The 22,377-nt window shown below is 36.2% G+C and overlaps 1 protein-coding gene across 1 annotated transcript in view; it reads right to left on the bottom strand.

The window, feature by feature from the left end:
• Nucleotides 1-7,119: 7,119 nt before the first annotated feature.
• NHLRC2 (NHL repeat containing 2) overlaps nucleotides 7,120-22,377 on the bottom strand; it is a 32,604-nt gene continuing 17,346 nt past the window's right edge. Inside the window, exons 6-11 of the mRNA XM_017804109.1 lie at nucleotides 20,224-20,323; nucleotides 19,574-19,805; nucleotides 19,030-19,152; nucleotides 17,771-17,980; nucleotides 10,795-11,020; nucleotides 7,120-9,444 (exon numbers count right to left, since the gene is read on the bottom strand). Coding sequence (XP_017659598.1) covers nucleotides 9,179-9,444; nucleotides 10,795-11,020; nucleotides 17,771-17,980; nucleotides 19,030-19,152; nucleotides 19,574-19,805; nucleotides 20,224-20,323 — 1,157 coding nt within the window. The 3' untranslated portion in view covers nucleotides 7,120-9,178. The remainder of the gene's footprint in view (nucleotides 9,445-10,794; nucleotides 11,021-17,770; nucleotides 17,981-19,029; nucleotides 19,153-19,573; nucleotides 19,806-20,223; nucleotides 20,324-22,377) is intronic.

Consider the following 22,377-nt stretch of genomic DNA (forward strand, 5'->3'; position numbering starts at 1 on the left):
AGAAACTTGTTGCTGTAGCAATGCTTTAGAAAGCTACTCTTTCACATGCAAAGGCTGAAATCCTCACCTCTGCTTTGACTTCTGTGCCTAAAGAAGAGGGCAACGGAGAACAAACCAGATCTATAAAGGCCAGTTACATCAAGGGTAGAACTTTTGCTACACACAAACTGGCACATGAAACAGCCATCAGGTATTGTTTTCAGCTTCTGGTGGGATTGTGTGTGCAAAATACCAGGGTGACAGGCAGAAAAGATAAAATTCAGATTAGGCAGCAGGGTCATGATTTTGAACAGCCACAGGAAACTACTTCAGATGGGAAGGACAGGGCAGGGAGAGGAGCCTTTTAAAGCCCGATTTACCCAAGTTCCTGTTGGCAGGAGATTGCAGAATGCCTTGCAACAACAAGAAAATACCTTGGCCCCGTTAGTGATTTTAACATGAAAGGCTCCTTTCCCTTGCCTTTAGAAACAACCTAATTAATAGTTTCCTAGAGCATCAACTTTGTGACCACAGAAATCTCTACTGGGCAGTGCCTCCCTGGGCTCTGGCAAAATGCACAAGCCCAGCTCAGTCCCACAACTGCCAATATACACAAAGGCACCACAGATTTGTTTGCACAAGGAATGTGCCAGTCTGTGTACGCACAGGCTTATTGTTTTAAAAATACTTAGAAGTTGGGGGTGAAGGTGTCATTTCAGAGATGATGACTGAAAGCCATCAAATGTTCAGCTTTATGATCTGAGGCAAATGCTCACGAAGATGCTGAAAGATTTTGAGGCCCTGCCTAAACTAGCTGAGTTAGGCTCGGCAGAAGCTTTGATGCACTTTGTAATAAAACAGAAATTAAAAATAAATTTTGAATGTTTGTAAAACTCAGACTTACTGCATCAGGCTAAGCTGAATATATTTCATCTGGATGGAAATCAAAGAAAGTTAGCTGAGTTTTATAACTAGTGTGTAAAAATGTTTTAAATATTTGAACAGATGAACAGACATGAGGAATAATCTTTAGTGGGGTGGGAGGAATGACACAAAATCAACATAGTTACACTACTATTTCTGGGACTCACCTATAGTAGATCTTACCAATTTTTTGGCATACGATGCTTTCATTAATGAAAAATCACCGTACCAATAAAAACATGATGAGCAGCACAAATAAGGGATTATCTTCACAGGCATGTCTTCAGTTGTATTGGTGCACATGAGAGCCTGGATTAGCACTCTGTAACCACGTGTTCTGTGTCCAAGCTGAAAAACTGTTATCTGAGTACGATATTTTCTAGAAACTGCTGTTAAACTATAGTTCAACCATAATTATTATTAAACAGGCACCCACATACCACAAAGTGTGGTACAGTTTAGGCAGTGTGGTATGGCTAACAAACACTGCTGCAAGTGGAGCTCAATGCAGAAATCTATTCCAGTAGCTACATTTGCTGTGGGATCTCTGCAATAAACTGAAGGCGACGGTCAGGCAGCCCATGACTCATGCAATACACCACTTCTAATCTCTATTATGTAGAGAAATGAAATAAAACCAGATCTCTTGTTTTCAGACCCGTGGGTAACCCTGAAGGTGGGGAGTCCTCATGACTCACACTATTTTACTGACCCTTGGGTTACGGATGGAATGTCTGACACCCACGGCTGCAGAGACAGGGGGAAAAGGAGGTGTGAAACAAAGAGTATTTTTTAATTAAAGGATTTTAATCAAGCTGTAACACCTTACAGCAGACACATTTCATAACTTCTAGATCTATGTTCACGCAAAGATTGACAGACAAACCCAGCCTTGAAAGAAAACATAAAATTTTTTAATGTTTATTTTTCCATGAAAAAGCTTTACAAGGAGAAAGAGGTTTCATAGAAGAAATGTGTACATTCTTTAATCGCTGTTTATTTGTTGGATTGATATCCGAGGCTGACATTTCTTCTACAGTGTATTTATTTGTTCTTATAATATCACAAGACATCTACCTTTTATTTAAAAATGATCATAATCCATGAATATTGTTAAGAACGCTGTCAGGCAACACTCTCTGTGAAGCATTTACATTACCTACTGTAGATGAAGTGCTTTCGTTTTAATGCTTAGCATATTATGTAACCATAAATATAAACCACATCTTTTAAACGTTCAGATATTTGAAAGGCTTTACATCATATGTAATGGAAAAACAAAGGTTTAGTATCTCAATGAGCAGATAAAAATATCCCAAGGTCCACAAAGTAACCCTGAAATTCTCAAAGAAAAAAATTCCTGTCTTTCCCCTTAAACCACATGGAGACATTTATTAAGGTGTTAAGTGCTCAAATGTGACTTTCTTCACTAGTATTACACTGCTGAGATTTTGATATCCCAGCATCAGAACCTAAATGAAGTTACATGGTTTCACAGTGAGAGAACCTGATCCTTCCTCGCTACCTCTACACACAACCTTCTGCCATGAAAAGAGTCTCTGCTGATCTGTAGAACAGATGAGAAAGAATCCAAAACAAAGACCAACCCTCCACCCCTCAAATACCAAGAAGCATCACTTTTGCCCTTTTAGATCAGTGCATGTTTTGCCTTTCATCTCACTCAAACCACAATTCCAGCAAGCTGTTTGAAGTCTCCCTGCCAAGTTTATTCTGAAGTGCACAGAAGAGGTAACGATAGTTTCAGAAGTAAGTTCACAAGATTGAGAAGAAGAAACAACCACATTTTAAAGTATTTTGTAAGAAAAGTAGCTTGACAAATAAGCACCTTAATTTCAACTTAATTCAAAAACATGAAGAAGGAAAACTCTTCACAGTTTTAGAATTAGTAGAATTAAACCCCTGTGAACCTTGTGAACCATGAAATTCAAATACCTTATTTCAATCAGTACTCCAGATTTCTGTAAAGAAACACTTTCAAGTATTGTTACAAAAGGCACTGATATTTTTCCTTCAGCCATCATGATGTAATGAAAAGGCAGAATTTCTGTCACATTGGGCTGAACTCCTGGCCCTAAGGACATTTTCCTCTAATTTGGAGCACCTGGATTTCGCTCAGTCACAGTTTTACAACTACCTTATTTTTCTTTGATTTCTTCATAAAATCACATAGATCCATCACAGGTTTTAATGATACAATGATTAATGGTACATTAATGGCAATGACTTAGAGAAGAGAATGTTTTAATTGTTCTAATTCTACTTTAAAATTGAAATTAGAAAATTTTGCAAGTTAAATATTCAATATATAAAACATTTAGCAATTCTGTTCCTCCACTTTACTATCAATTCAAAATTTTTAAAATCTGATATAGGCAACTCTCAGGACAGATTCCTTAAATGTACAGTTCAAACCCAAGAATTTCAGTTTAATCAAAAGCTTGGGAAATAGGCCCTTAATTTCTATAAAGACATCAATTAGGGAATTAAAAATCAAATTGGGAATTGTTGTCTTGCTTTCTATGAAGTCTGACAATGGCCAGATGGGTTGAGTTGCTCAATACTTAGTCAAAATGGGAAAGAATGCACGTGTGAATTATCACTTTTCTGAGTCATGTTGAGTACAGAGCATTAAGTTAAGGTACATGTATAAACAGATTTTTTCAAATGGGATTTCTTTAGCTCACAATGGTCAATATTTCAAAGGAACTAGCAAGACTTGAAAAATAGTTGTAATTCTTTTGCTTAGACCTAGAGCCTGCAATTGGACAAAGAGTTCCCTGGTACACATGAAAGCAATGGACCACCAAAGAGGTAAACTAAGCAAAAAGTAATTAATTATAGCTACACAAACACTCCTCCACTTACACCCCAGTTTTCTTGCTTCTCATCTGAGACAAAAGTGAATTACCTGATTACAATTAAGTGCAACCTGCAACAAGACAGCAAATTACATAACAGATAAATTATTTAACCTATAGCATCAAAGTTTCCTGAAACCAAGAGCCATCAGAATCCCTGCACAGGCTACTCAAGTTTGATGGGATGTTCTGGGACATCATCTGGAAACAACTTCAGGACCTCGCTGGACAGGGCCAGAGGTAAAGGTAAAAATTCTGACAGTAGCTGCATCACTGTAAAGCCTGATGAATCTCACCTGAGGACATAATGTTATTCTAATGCTCCCTAAAACTTGCTGTTTACATCCCCACCCCTACAGCAGGGGAAGGGCAAGCAGCTGGTGGAGGGAATTATCTTTCCTACTCAGATCCCTCCGTGGTAACAAGATACTGGTTGCATTTCATTGTGGAAACTACAGGAAGAAAAGACAGGCTCAAAAACCTAATCAAAATCCCCATGACAGTATGTCAAAGAAACTAAGATAAACTTGGAAACTCAGTGATAGATGTGCTGAATCTTGAACAGGAATGAATCCTAATCCTTAATGAGAGTCGTGACTTTACCTATCGTAGCACAAAAATTACAAAATATAGATAAGCTGCTTCTGATGGAAGAGAGTAATCAAATTTGGTTATATGAACACAATGGAATGTAATACATTAGAAATATTGTTTTAAATTCATGATCTGTCGTTGAATACAAAAACAGATGTGGTGACTTAATTAAAAAATAACCAGAACTCACTTAAAAAAAGAAACTATGTCAAACTACTTGTTACTATTCTTACACTTTCCTTGCTTGAGACAGAGAAGCTCCTCTAATCCCTGACAAACTGATTTCAGTGAAAATTCTAATGATAAATTCCAAATACTAAATATTTGCTAACACAAACCAGTAATTTTAAATGATTACATTAACAACTGAGCTGGCAGATTTGTGTGGAGAGTTACTGGGGGGTGGCTGATGAGCTGCTGCACATGGTAAATTTTCCTTAGGTAGAACAACCACAGCCTGGAGAACACATACACACAGTGTGTCACAGCTCCTCTCCCACATTATACCAGAAAAAAACCCTTACTTTTGAGTTGCAAAACAAAGTTTATGAACACACTTCAATCGGAGTGTAGGTCCAATGTCTCATTGTGGTAAGTCTTAATGAATAACAGTGATTTTAGAAAATTACAGATCTTAAGAATGTACATAAATCTCTGCTATTGCCTGCTAAACTACAAGTCATTTAAAACTAGATGTATCACCTATAACTCTATGAAGTCAGACATTTAAAGCTTTCATGTATGTAGAAAACCTTGTTAGGAATCAAAAATTCAAGAGAATTTGTGGTCAATAATACCTCTCTCTTTGCTAAAATAAATAGTCAATAATTAAAGGAACAAAGGGACATGCCCCTAAACGAGAAGAAAAGTCTCTTCATTCTGATTATCCCCCTCCTCTGAGCAAGAGATAACGAGTATGTTTTTCTTGATGTTCTCTCAACAAAACAGTTTTACCTATGGTTTCAGCTACAATATTTGCCTATTAAAATAAAAAAAAGTGCATTAAGAATATATACAATATACTGGAAGCCATATGCACCTTTTCTCTAAGCAGGTAAGGCATTTACATGATGCTATAAAACTACTTTCTCATGTATTACCCATCTGGTCTGTACTTGCTTTGTACCACATTACCACAGCATTATACAAACGTAATGCTTGGCAGGCAGAAAACCTGTAGAGGTTTTCCTTGCCTGGTCTTCCAGAAGACCAAGCAGAACACAAACTTTGAAGAAAAGCCCAGAATGATGTAAGAATCTAACACAAAAAGAAATCAACTCGAAACATACGCATCAAATATGTGCCCATCAATAGGTTTACACAGTCACCATCCCTACCCTTCTTTCAACAGAAGGGAACAAACTACTAGAAGGATACTATTGCATTCAAACAATATGAAAAGCTGTTAAAACTATGCTCCCTCTTCGAAACCACATCATCTTTTTTCTAGTCTAATAAAAATTACTGTACTGCAATTAAATAAAATGTCTAAAACCATTTAATGGAACTACTAATATATTCATTCAAAATCAAAAGCTGTCGCAGAAAAGCAAACACTACAACTATAAACTTAAAATGCCATTGTTTCCATTATACAGATCAACCATGACCAATACTCTTCAGAGATTTGCTAGTCATTATTACTTCATTAAGGTCTGACGCAGAAACTGTTAAAGTCAGTAGAAAGACATGTTTTGAAAAGGCCTTGAATTACATTTACTGTAAGACAGAGGTCTGGGAGTGCTGAGCCATATCAGCCTGCTTAGAACTTTTATATCAGGAAACACCACAAAGCTAAGTTACCATACAAAGAGGCAGCAGTCATCAATGTATCTGATTTTCCACTATTTAGACAGAGCAGTAACATCTTTTATTTTTCTGTATCATATTCTGAAGATGCTTTCTGATAGTTAAATGAAATAAATTTCTGTAGCTTTTACATGCCATACTGTTTGCCTGTCTGGTGAAATTTATGGCACTCACTGTTATATTGTAAGAGCATCTTGCAAACCCTGGAGGAAGAAATGGAAACAGAATCCCTAAATATCACAAGCTTTTAAAAAATGTGCTTTTCTAATTACAGAACATTCAAATGTCTGCACACTACAAGTGAAACAGAAGGAGTGACTCCGGGAATGTGTATGCTGTCCCCTGGACAAACAAAACATAGTGTTAGGCTGTATGACAAAAGGCCAATCACAGTGAACACACAGACTGAGCAAGGAGCAGAACATTTAGACAGAAAATGTAACTACAATACTATAGTTAAACATTATACACTATAGCTAAATAAAGTGAGGAATACAGTCTTTCCCCTACGGCAATACATTAATTAAACAGTGTCAATAAAAAAACATTTTTTTTTTAATACTGGAATACAGGCAGAATTTGATCTTATCTAACTGAAATAGAAAAATATGTCATTCTAGCTCAAAATTTGAGTTGGGGTTGTTCAGCCTGAAGAAGGCTTTCGGAAGACTTCATAGCACCTTCCAGTGCCTAAAGGAGGGCAACAAGAGAGATGGAGAGGAGCTTTTTACAGGGCATGTAGGGATAGGACACAGGGGAATGACTTCAAACTGACAGAAGGTATATTTAGAATAGATATTAGGAAGAAATTCTTTACTGTGAGGGTGGTGAAGCCCTGGCACAGGTTGTCCAGAGAAGCTGTGGATGCCCCATCCTTGGAAGTGTTCAAGGCCAGGTTGGATGGGGCTTGGAGCAACCTGGGCTAGTGGAAGGTGTACCCATGGCAGGGGGGGTTGGAACTACATGATCTTTAAGGCCCCTTCCAACCCAGGCAATTCTATGATGCAATAAAATGAGAGAAAAAAATCCACCTGATGAATTACACATTCAAGATAACTAACAAACTGGTTCCTTATTCTGAACTTCTGAAACTAATGCTTGTTTTTTTCAGAGAGCAACAGAAAATTTTTTGGGTATCTAGATGCTGATCTAAGGTTTCCTGGCTTTCCAAAGGTAAACAGACAAAAAATTGTGAAAGTTGTGCTAAAGTGTAAACAATAATACATGCCCAACTCAGTTTCTTTATCTTCATCCTTCCAGTAGAATTTGCAATCCGTGAACAAAGTAGCAAAACTTTTTCATTCTTCAAAATGGCATGTGAGAATTGAGAGGCTGAAACACTGAATTAGGAAAGTTGCTTAAAAACCAAACACAAGAGAAATAATAGTTCAGCCTTTGCCTTACTGACAGGTGAGATAACAACCATTTCTGGTACCACAAAGAACTCTCAGATAGACTGGCATTTCAATGGAAGGAAAAACCCCACCAGCCCATATGGTTCCCTTAAAAACAATACTCCTGGGTTCATGACCAACATTTCAGTCAGTCTTTAAGTAAGAAAAAGCAACAACAACTGATACTGGGGATTTACTGACAAGTGTCATGAATAATGGTGACTGTTTTAGAAAAGACTGTATAAAAATTCTTTCACTACTGCACTTTATTATATATGTGAAAAATACTATCTTCAAACTTAAAACAAAATCATCTTCCCAGCACTGATCATCATGACCAGAGAACGGAGCCTAATCCAATTACCACTGAGGCATGGTGGAAACTCTTCTAGTTCAAGTAAGAAACTTGCACACACACACCCCCTCCCCCGTATTCCTGCTATTTACTATGGCAAATAGAGGGAATTTTACTTGCAAAACCTTTAACCACTAAAGGCAGAGTTTCGCAATACAGCTTCAAGCACCTGACACAAAGGTTAGGAGATCAGAACCTCTAAACATGATTGTAAATAATCCATTATTAAATATACAACTCTGGTTCAGTGGCCACTATTACAAAAGTGGGGACTAACAGTGACTTCAAAAGACTCTGAATCAGACTTCAAGAATAAAATATTCTTCACAATATTACATATTTTCAAGACCAAAGACTTCACACAAGTCTTTACAGAGAAATCATAAAAATAGGAAAGTGATTCACCCTGCTTGAAATGGTTGACATTTAATTTTTGCCGTTTAGATATTCAACCATTATCTACCACCTTCTATAAAATGTAAATTGGTATGTATCAGAAAAGCTCCAGCATGGTTTTGTGGTGTTTTCTCTTTATATATATATACATTGCAAAGAGGCACATTCTTTGTTAGAAATCACCATCAAATTCTTCCGTAGAAACTTGAACAATTCCTTTCACAGAAAATTTTCCATGAACCTACGCTCTTCATATAAGGCGGTCACATTGAGTTAAAGCGGTTACTCAGTTTGCATAAAATTAGAGCTGCACCTATTTTAAGATGTATTTTCAAAATACACGTGTCATAAATGTCATTACAGAAAAATAAGCAAGATACTTCTTTTACAGACTGGAGAAGGAGGCTATTCCTTCCAACATTCTATTACAATTTAATAAGGGCACGAAAGGAATTTCGAACTGTTAGTCCAGAATGATCTAGCTACTCTAACAGTATGTACAGTGCAAAGAGCTTACAGTAACATCACAAAGTAACACCAGCTCTTTCAAAAGGGCTCTAAAAATTGTTGCTCATTACTTAGATTGGCAGACATCCAATATGTCCACAACTGGCAGCAGAGTCTACAGTATTACGATGTTATTGCTGCTACTGTAATGCAAAGAAATGAGGTTGTGATGATAAATTTTCCCATTAAGCTGTAGGGAACTCTACTTTATTTGACCAGGTATATTATTTCTTAGCTCTGTCATAAATTTCAGGAAAAATCAGAGAAAAGTTATCTATTTTTACTTTATCCTGTAGAAATGGTGTATAGCAAAATGAAGTATGAAATTAGCTGGCTTTGGGTTAGTTGGTTAAAAATGTGTGTATCAGTTCAACTTGAGTTGAGGTGCCTTGGTTGGTACCAGTTATCTGTAAAGGCTGGCTGAATGAGACTCCTTTCATCATACAGGCACTGCTTCCTTTGCTGCAGTAGTAGAGGCACGCTTTGACAGCCAGGACAGCTTCAGCTGACACACAGCTCCTGGGTAACTGAAAGGGAATGACAGTTTGACAGGAAACATCCTTGATTTCTCCAGTCAGACACTGTCCTTGAAGCAACCACATATTATCTGTAAGAGAACAAAAAATTTTATCATTACGGTATTTAATATCATGTCTGAAACCTCCATAAAACATGACAACAAGGACTTTCTTTTCACATGAGACATTAGCAGAGATCTCCTTCATGATTTTTCCAGTTGTGAACAACAAAAAAAGCAAAAGTAATTTACAAATGTTTTTTTATCAGTCATTTAAAGATGGAGAGACCCACAGCTTTGCGTCAGCACTGCAGGTATATATATACAGCATATCTTATTCAACTGCAATAGAACTGCAATTTCTCCTATATGCTCCTACATTTGTATCAGAGATCTAATACACCAGGTAAAGTGTCTGCCATAAATGCATAAAACTGCAGGCAAATTATGACATTTCCAAACAGCAGTGCTGGTCTTACCAGTGGGTTGGTGCAATACAGCAATGCTCCGACTGTGAGAACAAAACTCGAGTTTTACATTACTTAAATATTTGAGAGCACATGAACTGAAAAATGACTTGCACAATACATACACTTAACTCACTGCATTGTACTCTGTATTTTACTGTGAGATGGATGAAGTGCTCTTTTTGGCTTTTTAGAAAATACCTAAAAGTTGGCTCTAGAATTTATGAGCTTGAAAAGACAAATTTCACTTGCTTACATTTCCAATTTTTACTAACCCTTGAAGCCATCACATATATCTTTACTTCAACAATATTCGGAGATTCTGTAGGCTAAAAAGTATGCCAACTCTCCTGGAAACAGCCTATTTGTACCCCAAAATCACAAACTGGGATAAGAAACTACATTAAATCATAAGGTATATAAACACACTGCAGTGTCTGTATAGTATTTTACAAGTATAATTATGCAAATATGAATTATAGGAAAGGAGGTTCAAAGTGGTTAGGTATAAATGTATCTCAAATACCTTCTGGAAGACACAAGAGCCAAAAAAAAGGAATTTCTTTCAGGAATATGCTTTATCTTCATGGTAAGCTTTCTCCCAGAAACAGACAGTAGGTCTGGAATGAGCTGTACATAGAGACAAAGGGCAAGCACCGAAGGGGATCAAGTACCTTTTCAAGCCCTTTTTGGCAGTTCATTCCAAGGAAGTTTAAAAAACATAAAATAATGCAGCATTTAATACTTCAAGCCCAAGCAGTCTAACAGGTGTTCGCTTTTTCTAATATTTGCACTCCAGCTGTTAAATGTATCAACTCTAAATACCACGTATTGCATCACAAGGTCAAATGTGAACACGGGACTGTGAGGGACATCTTGATTCATCAGACTGAGATCCCCTGTACTGCAGGACAAGATGATATAACCCTATCTTAACTACTCCTGTTCAACTGATAAAACATAGGCATGCTACCTTCTGCTGTGATAAACCAGGAATTGGGTGCTTCTTCATTCAGTTTTGAATCTGGAGGAAGAGTCAAGTTCAGTAAAAACTGAATTGTCTGGCCAGGAGCTACAGTTACTGCAGGAAGTTGAACATTTGGTGCGGATTTAGGCAGTTTTGGAAGGTTTGTTATTTTATCCTTTTGTACAGGCAGGTTATCTGGAACATCACATGCTTCTGGCTTCAGGATAGGCAACTATAAGAAGAAATCAAGCAAAATATTTATTTTTATTTGTACTGAAAGCAAATGGACTTTCAAATACAATTACAGTTTCAAAGCTGACAAGGACAAGGAAAAATGACACATGATATTATGGCTATTGGCCTAAAACTTTCTGACAGAGTGCAATAATACTACAAAAACAAAACAAAGGATGAAATGTTTTTTTAAAATGAAACCTCCCCTGATTTATCCAAATAAAAGCAATATTTACTATTAAACCCCTAAAATCCATAACTACTTTAGAGTATCCCTTAATTTAACATTTTAATAGCTGCATTACATTTTTGCTTGAAATAAAATGTAAAGGTGTTTTCTTCTAATCCGGTGGTAAACTGCATGCTTTGGTAGTAAAATCCAAGATTTTAACTACGCAGATTGCACAGTAAAGTAGAGGGGAGTTTCCCAGAAAAGCCACCAACACGTTATATGATACGAAAATTTAAACACACATTAAGACTATGTACTATTAAACACAAGAAACATACAAGAACACAGCTGGACCATTATATCATAGACATACATATATATGTCTATATATTTGAAAAAATCATTATGACATAGTGCCAGTGTAAGATGGAGAGGAGCACAGGTTTTTTTTTAGAAGCAAATACAGCAGTGCTCAATTATGACAGTGGTTTTGATTTGACAATTTGGAAGCCCACTATGTATCCTGCTTCAAGTCACTGACCTTCCAAAATCATCTCTTACAGTTTAATTACAGGTCTTGGTAATTGATTTCAACTTCCAGTTGTTACAAAGTGCTCATGAAATGCTTTTCATACTGAAAAACTGGGCTGTACTTTTTAATAACTCATATTTCCATGTTACTCTTTTCTAGAGGATCGTCACTTTCTGCTTTCATTCAAAAGTTGCCTTTCCAAAGACCAAAGCTTTCAACAGCCCTGTTAATGGACAATGTTTATCTGCCTGATCATCACAGAATACTCTGTGAATATAGCTACTGTACCCAAAGTTAGCTATATCATTTTTATACCACTTGCTAAACTTATATCAAGGAACACTACTATCAGCCTGTTTAATAAATATTACTTGCCATGGAAAGAATTTTTGTTTCCAAGTCCAGCACTTTAATCTGATGATTATTTGTGTCTGCAACATACATCAAGCGGCCATTGTCTTCAACACACAAACCTCCTGGCTCATTAAAAGTTGACTGTGTAAAGGTGGAACCAACAACATTGCCTGCTTCTCCTGTGCCTGCCAGGGTAGCACAGTTCTTCATCTTGGGATCTACAACCTTAATCTAAGACAAACAAAGACACAAAAAAACTTCACTGAAAAAAAACCAGCAGTATTTAAAAGTTCTGTATTATCTTATGTCCCACATTTTCAGAAGATAGCACTAACTTTTGATTACCTTAACTGCGCATCCTGGAGTTATCATTCTTTAACAAGTGACATGTCCCATCTTCTGCCCTCCCCATTCCCTGATGGACTTTACTTCTTCCTTTGGTCTTCATTCAATGTTCCTTTCCCTAATTTCAAAGGTATCTACCTCTCTAATATAAAATAGCTTGTTTTTCTAATGTTTTTTGCCTTTCTGGAAACATGTGCGAAACAGTAGGAGTGTAACAGAATTGGCAGGCTAACTTCTAGATTATTTTTCTTCTAAAAAGAAATGTATTTTTTTTTTCTTAAAGTAGTAACAAAAAGTTTACAATGTTTTATACAATATCTAAAACAAAATATCATTCGCCACATAAATTTTGATAAGCAGTTAGTGTTATATACCTTATTCCTCCAATTAAACTAATTACTTGTCTTTTAGTACATATAATCAGTGTACAGTTTTAGACATGAATGCTTACAAAACATCACATAAGAATAATCATAAAAAACAATCTTGCTTATCTCAGAGTTCCATGGAGGCAACTCACAATACTTCTCAAAACTTGGGTGGCTTTTTTAAGGGAAAAGCAAGTCCTCTTGTTCTCTCAGTTTTATCAAACCTGCAGTATTCTTTACTAAGCACTCCTAGCTCTTTTATTCTACTTCAGAGTCTTTGGGAAGACACAAGGAAAGAGTCTTTAGTCTGAACTGTAACTTGGCATTTAAATTCGTCTCCCCCAAGAGACCATCACATCAACACAAAAGAATGTGACAGCAAAACAATGGTAAATAAAAGGACCCATAGGGAAGGAAGGAAGGAAAGAAAAAGAACCCACAAAGAAACTCATATAATTAGTTTCCTCAGCTTAACAGAAACAAGCACAATCATTGTACGTTACTAAACAATTCTTCATAGTAATACAAATTCCAACGTCTGTATATAACAAGTTACTATATGCTTACCTTGTGATTATAGGAATCTGCCACATAGAGCAGCTTTCTTTTCTTGTCCCATGTTACTCCTAAGGGATGCTGCAGCTTTGCATTTATGCCCGCTCCATCCACATCACCAAAGGCAAACAAATTCTGAAAACGTGTTTTATTTAATTAATACACTAGATTATTCAATGTTGACGTGAATGTAAATGATTGTAATTAAATGGAAATTCACTGACTTCAAAAAAAAAAATCAAGACAATTTTAAAACAAGGATATTAAAAACTGGGAAGTGTGGATGCTAACCATGGAAATGAAAATTCTCACATCTAAGTTATAAATATGAATCCAGCTGGTTTAATGACCACATGATGCTCAATTAAATTGGCTATTTTAAATATAACTACTACAACCTGAGCATCACAACTGGCACACATTTGCATTCCAAGCAGTGAAGTTAAAAAATTGATGGCCATGGAAACTGATTTACCCTCTCACCCCAAAAGTGGTTCCTCCAGGTCAGGCTTGAGGAATATTAGTAGGGCAGTGTGGGGAAGTTTGAAGTGATTACCAATGGATCTCTCTCTCCTCCTACAAGGTGCTTCACCGCTCCATCCTTCAGCGAGACGGTTCGCACGGTGCTGCTCTCGCTGTCCGCCACAAACAGGCAGTTCCAGGGATCCTCGGGAGCCAGGGACAGCCCCGAAGGCTGGGCAAAGCCTGCCTTGTGTGGGTATGCATTGTTCCTGTTCTCCTCATTTCCACTCCCAGCAAATCGAAGGCAGACTCCTTTCTTTAAATCACTAAAGGAAAATAGGGCCCAATTTCAATACTGAGTCTGAAATATCTCAGACATTATGCATAAATAGAAGCTACATTTGTGAGTTATAAAACCAACTGTACTGCAGCACAAGGAATCATTCAGTGCTAACTTTTATATCATTTCAGTATATCATTCATTACTAGGTAACTTGGCAAATGCAAGGAAAAGTAACATTCAATTATATGAATGCACCTTACCAAGTCATAGCTGTATAGCAAAAGCAGTATCTTTAATTTCATCCAACAGATGTGGGAAAAAGCAGGCAGACTTTAAAGCACACATGCTTTTAAACTATTAAACTATTTTTAGTTTAATTTGATTATCTCTCTCTTTGGGGTTTGAAAGCTGTTTATCACGACAAACAGCAATTTCACATGTCTCTTAGCACGGTTGCTTACCTTCCCTTTGGTAGTTTTCCATCTTCCAACATCAGTGCCCATATCTGATGGGTGCCTGCCATTGCTATCCATAAAACATCATCTTCCTGGGTTCCTGAAGCTTTTAAAAAGGGATGTATAAAGTCAGATGAAAAAAAAAAAACATTTTGGAATTGTTTTATAAAACAAACAAGTCATCAAACCAACCCTGCTATCCTCCTACTCCAGCTCATCTTTTGCCATGGGGAAGAAAATAAAAACCCAGCCAAAAAAACAGAGCAAGAGAAATAGAGAGAATGTCTTTCATCTACCAAAACCTGCTATTTTTCTTCTGTTTTTTTTTCCAGGGCTATAAAGATAGTGGTTTTAATATCCCTACCTGATAAAGGCAATGTTTCAAATGGGATTTGCTCTTTGCAACATTTTGCTATTGTGTCTGTTTCACCTGTTATTTTTTGATTCATACCAGCCAACAATAAGTACATACCTTTCCTAAGCATGGTTTTGGGGAGTGCAATCTTGAGGTTTTTTACTACACTAGAGACAAAATGATATACTCCAAAAAACTACTGGCAGGTTTTTTTACAGGATTTGAAAGAAAATCTTAATGAACAGAAAGGTGACATTCAAAAACTGCATTAAAATGGGGACACTATTATCTTTCTAACATGCCCCATCTAGTCAGAGAAGACATAAACATTGAACGTATCAGGTATTGGAATAACTATTAGCCACTCAACAGAAAAATACCTTCAAGTTGCTCACAGAAACCTTTATTCACATGAATTTACAAAGCATTAAGTATCTCACAGCTGTTCCTGAAAATAACCTCATGGATAATCTTCCCCCCAACAAATATTTCGGAGTTTCAAAACAAAAGCAATGTTATGTGAAATGCTTGCAAGCACTTTCAACCTGAGAAGTTAGTCCAAAAAAATGAAATCACCACCATTCTCCCAACTGAGATCCTGCTGTTTTTCTTCTAATCATAAATCTTTCCTACACTACACACTGCAAGAAGGGGAAAAAAAGCATCCTTCCGTCTCCAGATCAATTTTCTTATACTGTGAGCTCTCTGCAGAATAGAAGTGGTATGATTTTAATGTAGTTTATCTTCAGCCTTTTCAGTTTCTTGGATCAAGATACAAGTTTCCAAGACTCTTATCAAAGTAACTCTGGTGACTCTTTCCTGCACCTTCATGTGGCTCCCTGTTTTTACATAAACTAGAGCTCCAAAATTAAAAGTCAAATTTGCAAAGTACCTAAAAGCTTTTTTTTGAACAAAAAAGGTTTGAAAAATGAGTTGCAAAACATACAATTTATGAGTTACCAGAAATGCTACCAAGATTCCAACAGTGCCAAAAACATTCCAATAATAAAAACCCAGAACAACACCTCCCTGCCCAAAAAATCACTTTTGATTAGAGTTTGTTTCTAAGAGATTTAAATTGAGAAAACAGCCTATGAGATCATTTCACTACTTTCGTACAGTAAATGCCCAGATTTAGGATTTTACATTTCCATTATGCATATCTTGCACTTTTCAGATGTTACTATCCTAAGTACTCCAGAATGAAAAATGTTAAAATCACTGGTCTATTCACAAAGTGAGCTTTTTTATCTTGCTATGCTGTGCAATTCATTCTGAGGAATCTCAAAGAGTGCTTTGTTAATTATTTAATATTCACTTTATCCACCAATTATATGAAGGAGTAAGACTCGAACTGTTCCATCTATCTATCCAATTCACTAATACCATATACTGAGAACTCCCTTGTAACAGCTATGTGTTGAAAAATTGAAAAGGTTTCTTACTCTAATTCTACACACTAAAAGACCTTTCAAATATAAGAAAAAAGTATCGATATCAAATTCAAATTTTACTGAATATGTAAGATGGATAAAGATCCTTTCTTCAACTAGAGAACAAGGCAGTAAAAATAAGTAAGAGCTCCATAACCATCATAAATTTTAACTCAACTTTCTACTGGATGGCCATTAGAACAAAGAGAATGGATACAAGCATGGAAACTGCACGAGCATACTCAACTGTGGAAAATATGTCAGAGCTTTAATAAAAAAAAATTATATAAAACCATAAAAGTAAAACTAATGCTTATAGCTGCACAGCTAAGGTATTTTATCACACAGTGGTCCTCACACTACATATTTCAATGCTTTATGTTCTGAAACAAAAGAGAGAAAAACTTTTTCTTTTAGGATAGAGTAGTTTGATGACATCACCACTGCTTGTTATCCTTGTGCTGTTCTTGCAGGAGAAGCGGGCCAGGGAGAACCAGCATGTAAAATTATGGTAATGCCATCATTATCATAACTCCTTATCATCCCTGAATGGAAAGAATTTATTTTTAAAGAACTTATTATAAAACAACATAAAAGAACAAAGCAATTCTTTTACATTTATTCAATTAAGCACTACATTCCAACCTATCTTGAGCTGTTTTAAAAATCCAGTGTAGTTTCTCCTTATTAGGGTATGTGCTTTCTTATCTTTACTGCTGCCTGTATCAAAGTGAGGTATGGCTTGCAAATGTGATATACTTATGTTACAAACATTCACTAATATTGAACCAGAGCTCTGAATGCACCAGTATTCCACATCATATGATACTTCAGCAATTATATGATGTTTCAGCTCCTGAATGTGCCTCTGCTATTTAAGAATTCCCATTCCTGTCTGTACACAAGCACAATTTCAAACAGTAACACTGCTGACTATTAACGGTGAGTCAATCTGAATGCACAGAAATGNTTTTTTTTTAGAAGCAAATACAGCAGTGCTCAATTATGACAGTGGTTTTGATTTGACAATTTGGAAGCCCACTATGTATCCTGCTTCAAGTCACTGACCTTCCAAAATCATCTCTTACAGTTTAATTACAGGTCTTGGTAATTGATTTCAACTTCCAGTTGTTACAAAGTGCTCATGAAATGCTTTTCATACTGAAAAACTGGGCTGTACTTTTTAATAACTCATATTTCCATGTTACTCTTTTCTAGAGGATCGTCACTTTCTGCTTTCATTCAAAAGTTGCCTTTCCAAAGACCAAAGCTTTCAACAGCCCTGTTAATGGACAATGTTTATCTGCCTGATCATCACAGAATACTCTGTGAATATAGCTACTGTACCCAAAGTTAGCTATATCATTTTTATACCACTTGCTAAACTTATATCAAGGAACACTACTATCAGCCTGTTTAATAAATATTACTTGCCATGGAAAGAATTTTTGTTTCCAAGTCCAGCACTTTAATCTGATGATTATTTGTGTCTGCAACATACATCAAGCGGCCATTGTCTTCAACACACAAACCTCCTGGCTCATTAAAAGTTGACTGTGTAAAGGTGGAACCAACAACATTGCCTGCTTCTCCTGTGCCTGCCAGGGTAGCACAGTTCTTCATCTTGGGATCTACAACCTTAATCTAAGACAAACAAAGACACAAAAAAACTTCACTGAAAAAAAACCAGCAGTATTTAAAAGTTCTGTATTATCTTATGTCCCACATTTTCAGAAGATAGCACTAACTTTTGATTACCTTAACTGCGCATCCTGGAGTTATCATTCTTTAACAAGTGACATGTCCCATCTTCTGCCCTCCCCATTCCCTGATGGACTTTACTTCTTCCTTTGGTCTTCATTCAATGTTCCTTTCCCTAATTTCAAAGGTATCTACCTCTCTAATATAAAATAGCTTGTTTTTCTAATGTTTTTTGCCTTTCTGGAAACATGTGCGAAACAGTAGGAGTGTAACAGAATTGGCAGGCTAACTTCTAGATTATTTTTCTTCTAAAAAGAAATGTATTTTTTTTTCTTAAAGTAGTAACAAAAAGTTTACAATGTTTTATACAATATCTAAAACAAAATATCATTCGCCACATAAATTTTGATAAGCAGTTAGTGTTATATACCTTATTCCTCCAATTAAACTAATTACTTGTCTTTTAGTACATATAATCAGTGTACAGTTTTAGACATGAATGCTTACAAAACATCACATAAGAATAATCATAAAAAACAATCTTGCTTATCTCAAGAGTTCCATGGAGGCAACTCACAATACTTCTCAAAACTTGGGTGGCTTTTTTAAGGGAAAAGCAAGTCCTCTTGTTCTCTCAGTTTTATCAAACCTGCAGTATTCTTTACTAAGCACTCCTAGCTCTTTTATTCTACTTCAGAGTCTTTGGGAAGACACAAGGAAAGAGTCTTTAGTCTGAACTGTAACTTGGCATTTAAATTCGTCTCCCCCAAGAGACCATCACATCAACACAAAAGAATGTGACAGCAAAACAATGGTAAATAAAAGGACCCATAGGGAAGGAAGGAAGGAAAGAAAAAGAACCCACAAAGAAACTCATATAATTAGTTTCCTCAGCTTAACAGAAACAAGCACAATCATTGTACGTTACTAAACAATTCTTCATAGTAATACAAATTCCAACGTCTGTATATAACAAGTTACTATATGCTTACCTTGTGATTATAGGAATCTGCCACATAGAGCAGCTTTCTTTTCTTGTCCCATGTTACTCCTAAGGGATGCTGCAGCTTTGCATTTATGCCCGCTCCATCCACATCACCAAAGGCAAACAAATTCTGAAAACGTGTTTTATTTAATTAATACACTAGATTATTCAATGTTGACGTGAATGTAAATGATTGTAATTAAATGGAAATTCACTGACTTCAAAAAAAAAAATCAAGACAATTTTAAAACAAGGATATTAAAAACTGGGAAGTGTGGATGCTAACCATGGAAATGAAAATTCTCACATCTAAGTTATAAATATGAATCCAGCTGGTTTAATGACCACATGATGCTCAATTAAATTGGCTATTTTAAATATAACTACTACAACCTGAGCATCACAACTGGCACACATTTGCATTCCAAGCAGTGAAGTTAAAAAATTGATGGCCATGGAAACTGATTTACCCTCTCACCCCAAAAGTGGTTCCTCCAGGTCAGGCTTGAGGAATATTAGTAGGGCAGTGTGGGGAAGTTTGAAGTGATTACCAATGGATCTCTCTCTCCTCCTACAAGGTGCTTCACCGCTCCATCCTTCAGTGAGACGGTTCGCACGGTGCTGCTCTCGCTGTCCGCCACAAACAGGCAGTTCCAGGGATCCTCGGGAGCCAGGGACAGCCCCGAAGGCTGGGCAAAGCCTGCCTTGTGTGGGTATGCATTGTTCCTGTTCTCCTCATTTCCACTCCCAGCAAATCGAAGGCAGACTCCTTTCTTTAAATCACTAAAGGAAAATAGGGCCCAATTTCAATACTGAGTCTGAAATATCTCAGACATTATGCATAAATAGAAGCTACATTTGTGAGTTATAAAACCAACTGTACTGCAGCACAAGGAATCATTCAGTGCTAACTTTTATATCATTTCAGTATATCATTCATTACTAGGTAACTTGGCAAATGCAAGGAAAAGTAACATTCAATTATATGAATGCACCTTACCAAGTCATAGCTGTATAGCAAAAGCAGTATCTTTAATTTCATCCAACAGATGTGGGAAAAAGCAGGCAGACTTTAAAGCACACATGCTTTTAAACTATTAAACTATTTTTAGTTTAATTTGATTATCTCTCTCTTTGGGGTTTGAAAGCTGTTTATCACGACAAACAGCAATTTCACATGTCTCTTAGCACGGTTGCTTACCTTCCCTTTGGTAGTTTTCCATCTTCCAACATCAGTGCCCATATCTGATGGGTGCCTGCCATTGCTATCCATAAAACATCATCTTCCTGGGTTCCTGAAGCTTTTAAAAAGGGATGTATAAAGTCAGATGAAAAAAAAAAAACATTTTGGAATTGTTTTATAAAACAAACAAGTCATCAAACCAACCCTGCTATCCTCCTACTCCAGCTCATCTTTTGCCATGGGGAAGAAAATAAAAACCCAGCCAAAAAAACAGAGCAAGAGAAATAGAGAGAATGTCTTTCATCTACCAAAACCTGCTATTTTTCTTCTGTTTTTTTTTCCAGGGCTATAAAGATAGTGGTTTTAATATCCCTACCTGATAAAGGCAATGTTTCAAATGGGATTTGCTCTTTGCAACATTTTGCTATTGTGTCTGTTTCACCTGTTATTTTTTGATTCATACCAGCCAACAATAAGTACATACCTTTCCTAAGCATGGTTTTGGGGAGTGCAATCTTGAGGTTTTTTACTACACTAGAGACAAAATGATATACTCCAAAAAACTACTGGCAGGTTTTTTTACAGGATTTGAAAGAAAATCTTAATGAACAGAAAGGTGACATTCAAAAACTGCATTAAAATGGGGACACTATTATCTTTCTAACATGCCCCATCTAGTCAGAGAAGACATAAACATTGAACGTATCAGGTATTGGAATAACTATTAGCCACTCAACAGAAAAATACCTTCAAGTTGCTCACAGAAACCTTTATTCACATGAATTTACAAAGCATTAAGTATCTCACAGCTGTTCCTGAAAATAACCTCATGGATAATCTTCCCCCCAACAAATATTTCGGAGTTTCAAAACAAAAGCAATGTTATGTGAAATGCTTGCAAGCACTTTCAACCTGAGAAGTTAGTCCAAAAAAATGAAATCACCACCATTCTCCCAACTGAGATCCTGCTGTTTTTCTTCTAATCATAAATCTTTCCTACACTACACACTGCAAGAAGGGGAAAAAAAGCATCCTTCCGTCTCCAGATCAATTTTCTTATACTGTGAGCTCTCTGCAGAATAGAAGTGGTATGATTTTAATGTAGTTTATCTTCAGCCTTTTCAGTTTCTTGGATCAAGATACAAGTTTCCAAGACTCTTATCAAAGTAACTCTGGTGACTCTTTCCTGCACCTTCATGTGGCTCCCTGTTTTTACATAAACTAGAGCTCCAAAATTAAAAGTCAAATTTGCAAAGTACCTAAAAGCTTTTTTTTGAACAAAAAAGGTTTGAAAAATGAGTTGCAAAACATACAATTTATGAGTTACCAGAAATGCTACCAAGATTCCAACAGTGCCAAAAACATTCCAATAATAAAAACCCAGAACAACACCTCCCTGCCCAAAAAATCACTTTTGATTAGAGTTTGTTTCTAAGAGATTTAAATTGAGAAAACAGCCTATGAGATCATTTCACTACTTTCGTACAGTAAATGCCCAGATTTAGGATTTTACATTTCCATTATGCATATCTTGCACTTTTCAGATGTTACTATCCTAAGTACTCCAGAATGAAAAATGTTAAAATCACTGGTCTATTCACAAAGTGAGCTTTTTTATCTTGCTATGCTGTGCAATTCATTCTGAGGAATCTCAAAGAGTGCTTTGTTAATTATTTAATATTCACTTTATCCACCAATTATATGAAGGAGTAAGACTCGAACTGTTCCATCTATCTATCCAATTCACTAATACCATATACTGAGAACTCCCTTGTAACAGCTATGTGTTGAAAAATTGAAAAGGTTTCTTACTCTAATTCTACACACTAAAAGACCTTTCAAATATAAGAAAAAAGTATCGATATCAAATTCAAATTTTACTGAATATGTAAGATGGATAAAGATCCTTTCTTCAACTAGAGAACAAGGCAGTAAAAATAAGTAAGAGCTCCATAACCATCATAAATTTTAACTCAACTTTCTACTGGATGGCCATTAGAACAAAGAGAATGGATACAAGCATGGAAACTGCACGAGCATACTCAACTGTGGAAAATATGTCAGAGCTTTAATAAAAAAAAATTATATAAAACCATAAAAGTAAAACTAATGCTTATAGCTGCACAGCTAAGGTATTTTATCACACAGTGGTCCTCACACTACATATTTCAA

This window comes from Lepidothrix coronata, unplaced genomic scaffold (assembly GCF_001604755.1).
Source record: "Lepidothrix coronata isolate B3197 unplaced genomic scaffold, Lepidothrix_coronata-1.0 Scaffold8, whole genome shotgun sequence".
Lineage (NCBI taxonomy): Eukaryota > Metazoa > Chordata > Aves > Passeriformes > Pipridae > Lepidothrix > Lepidothrix coronata.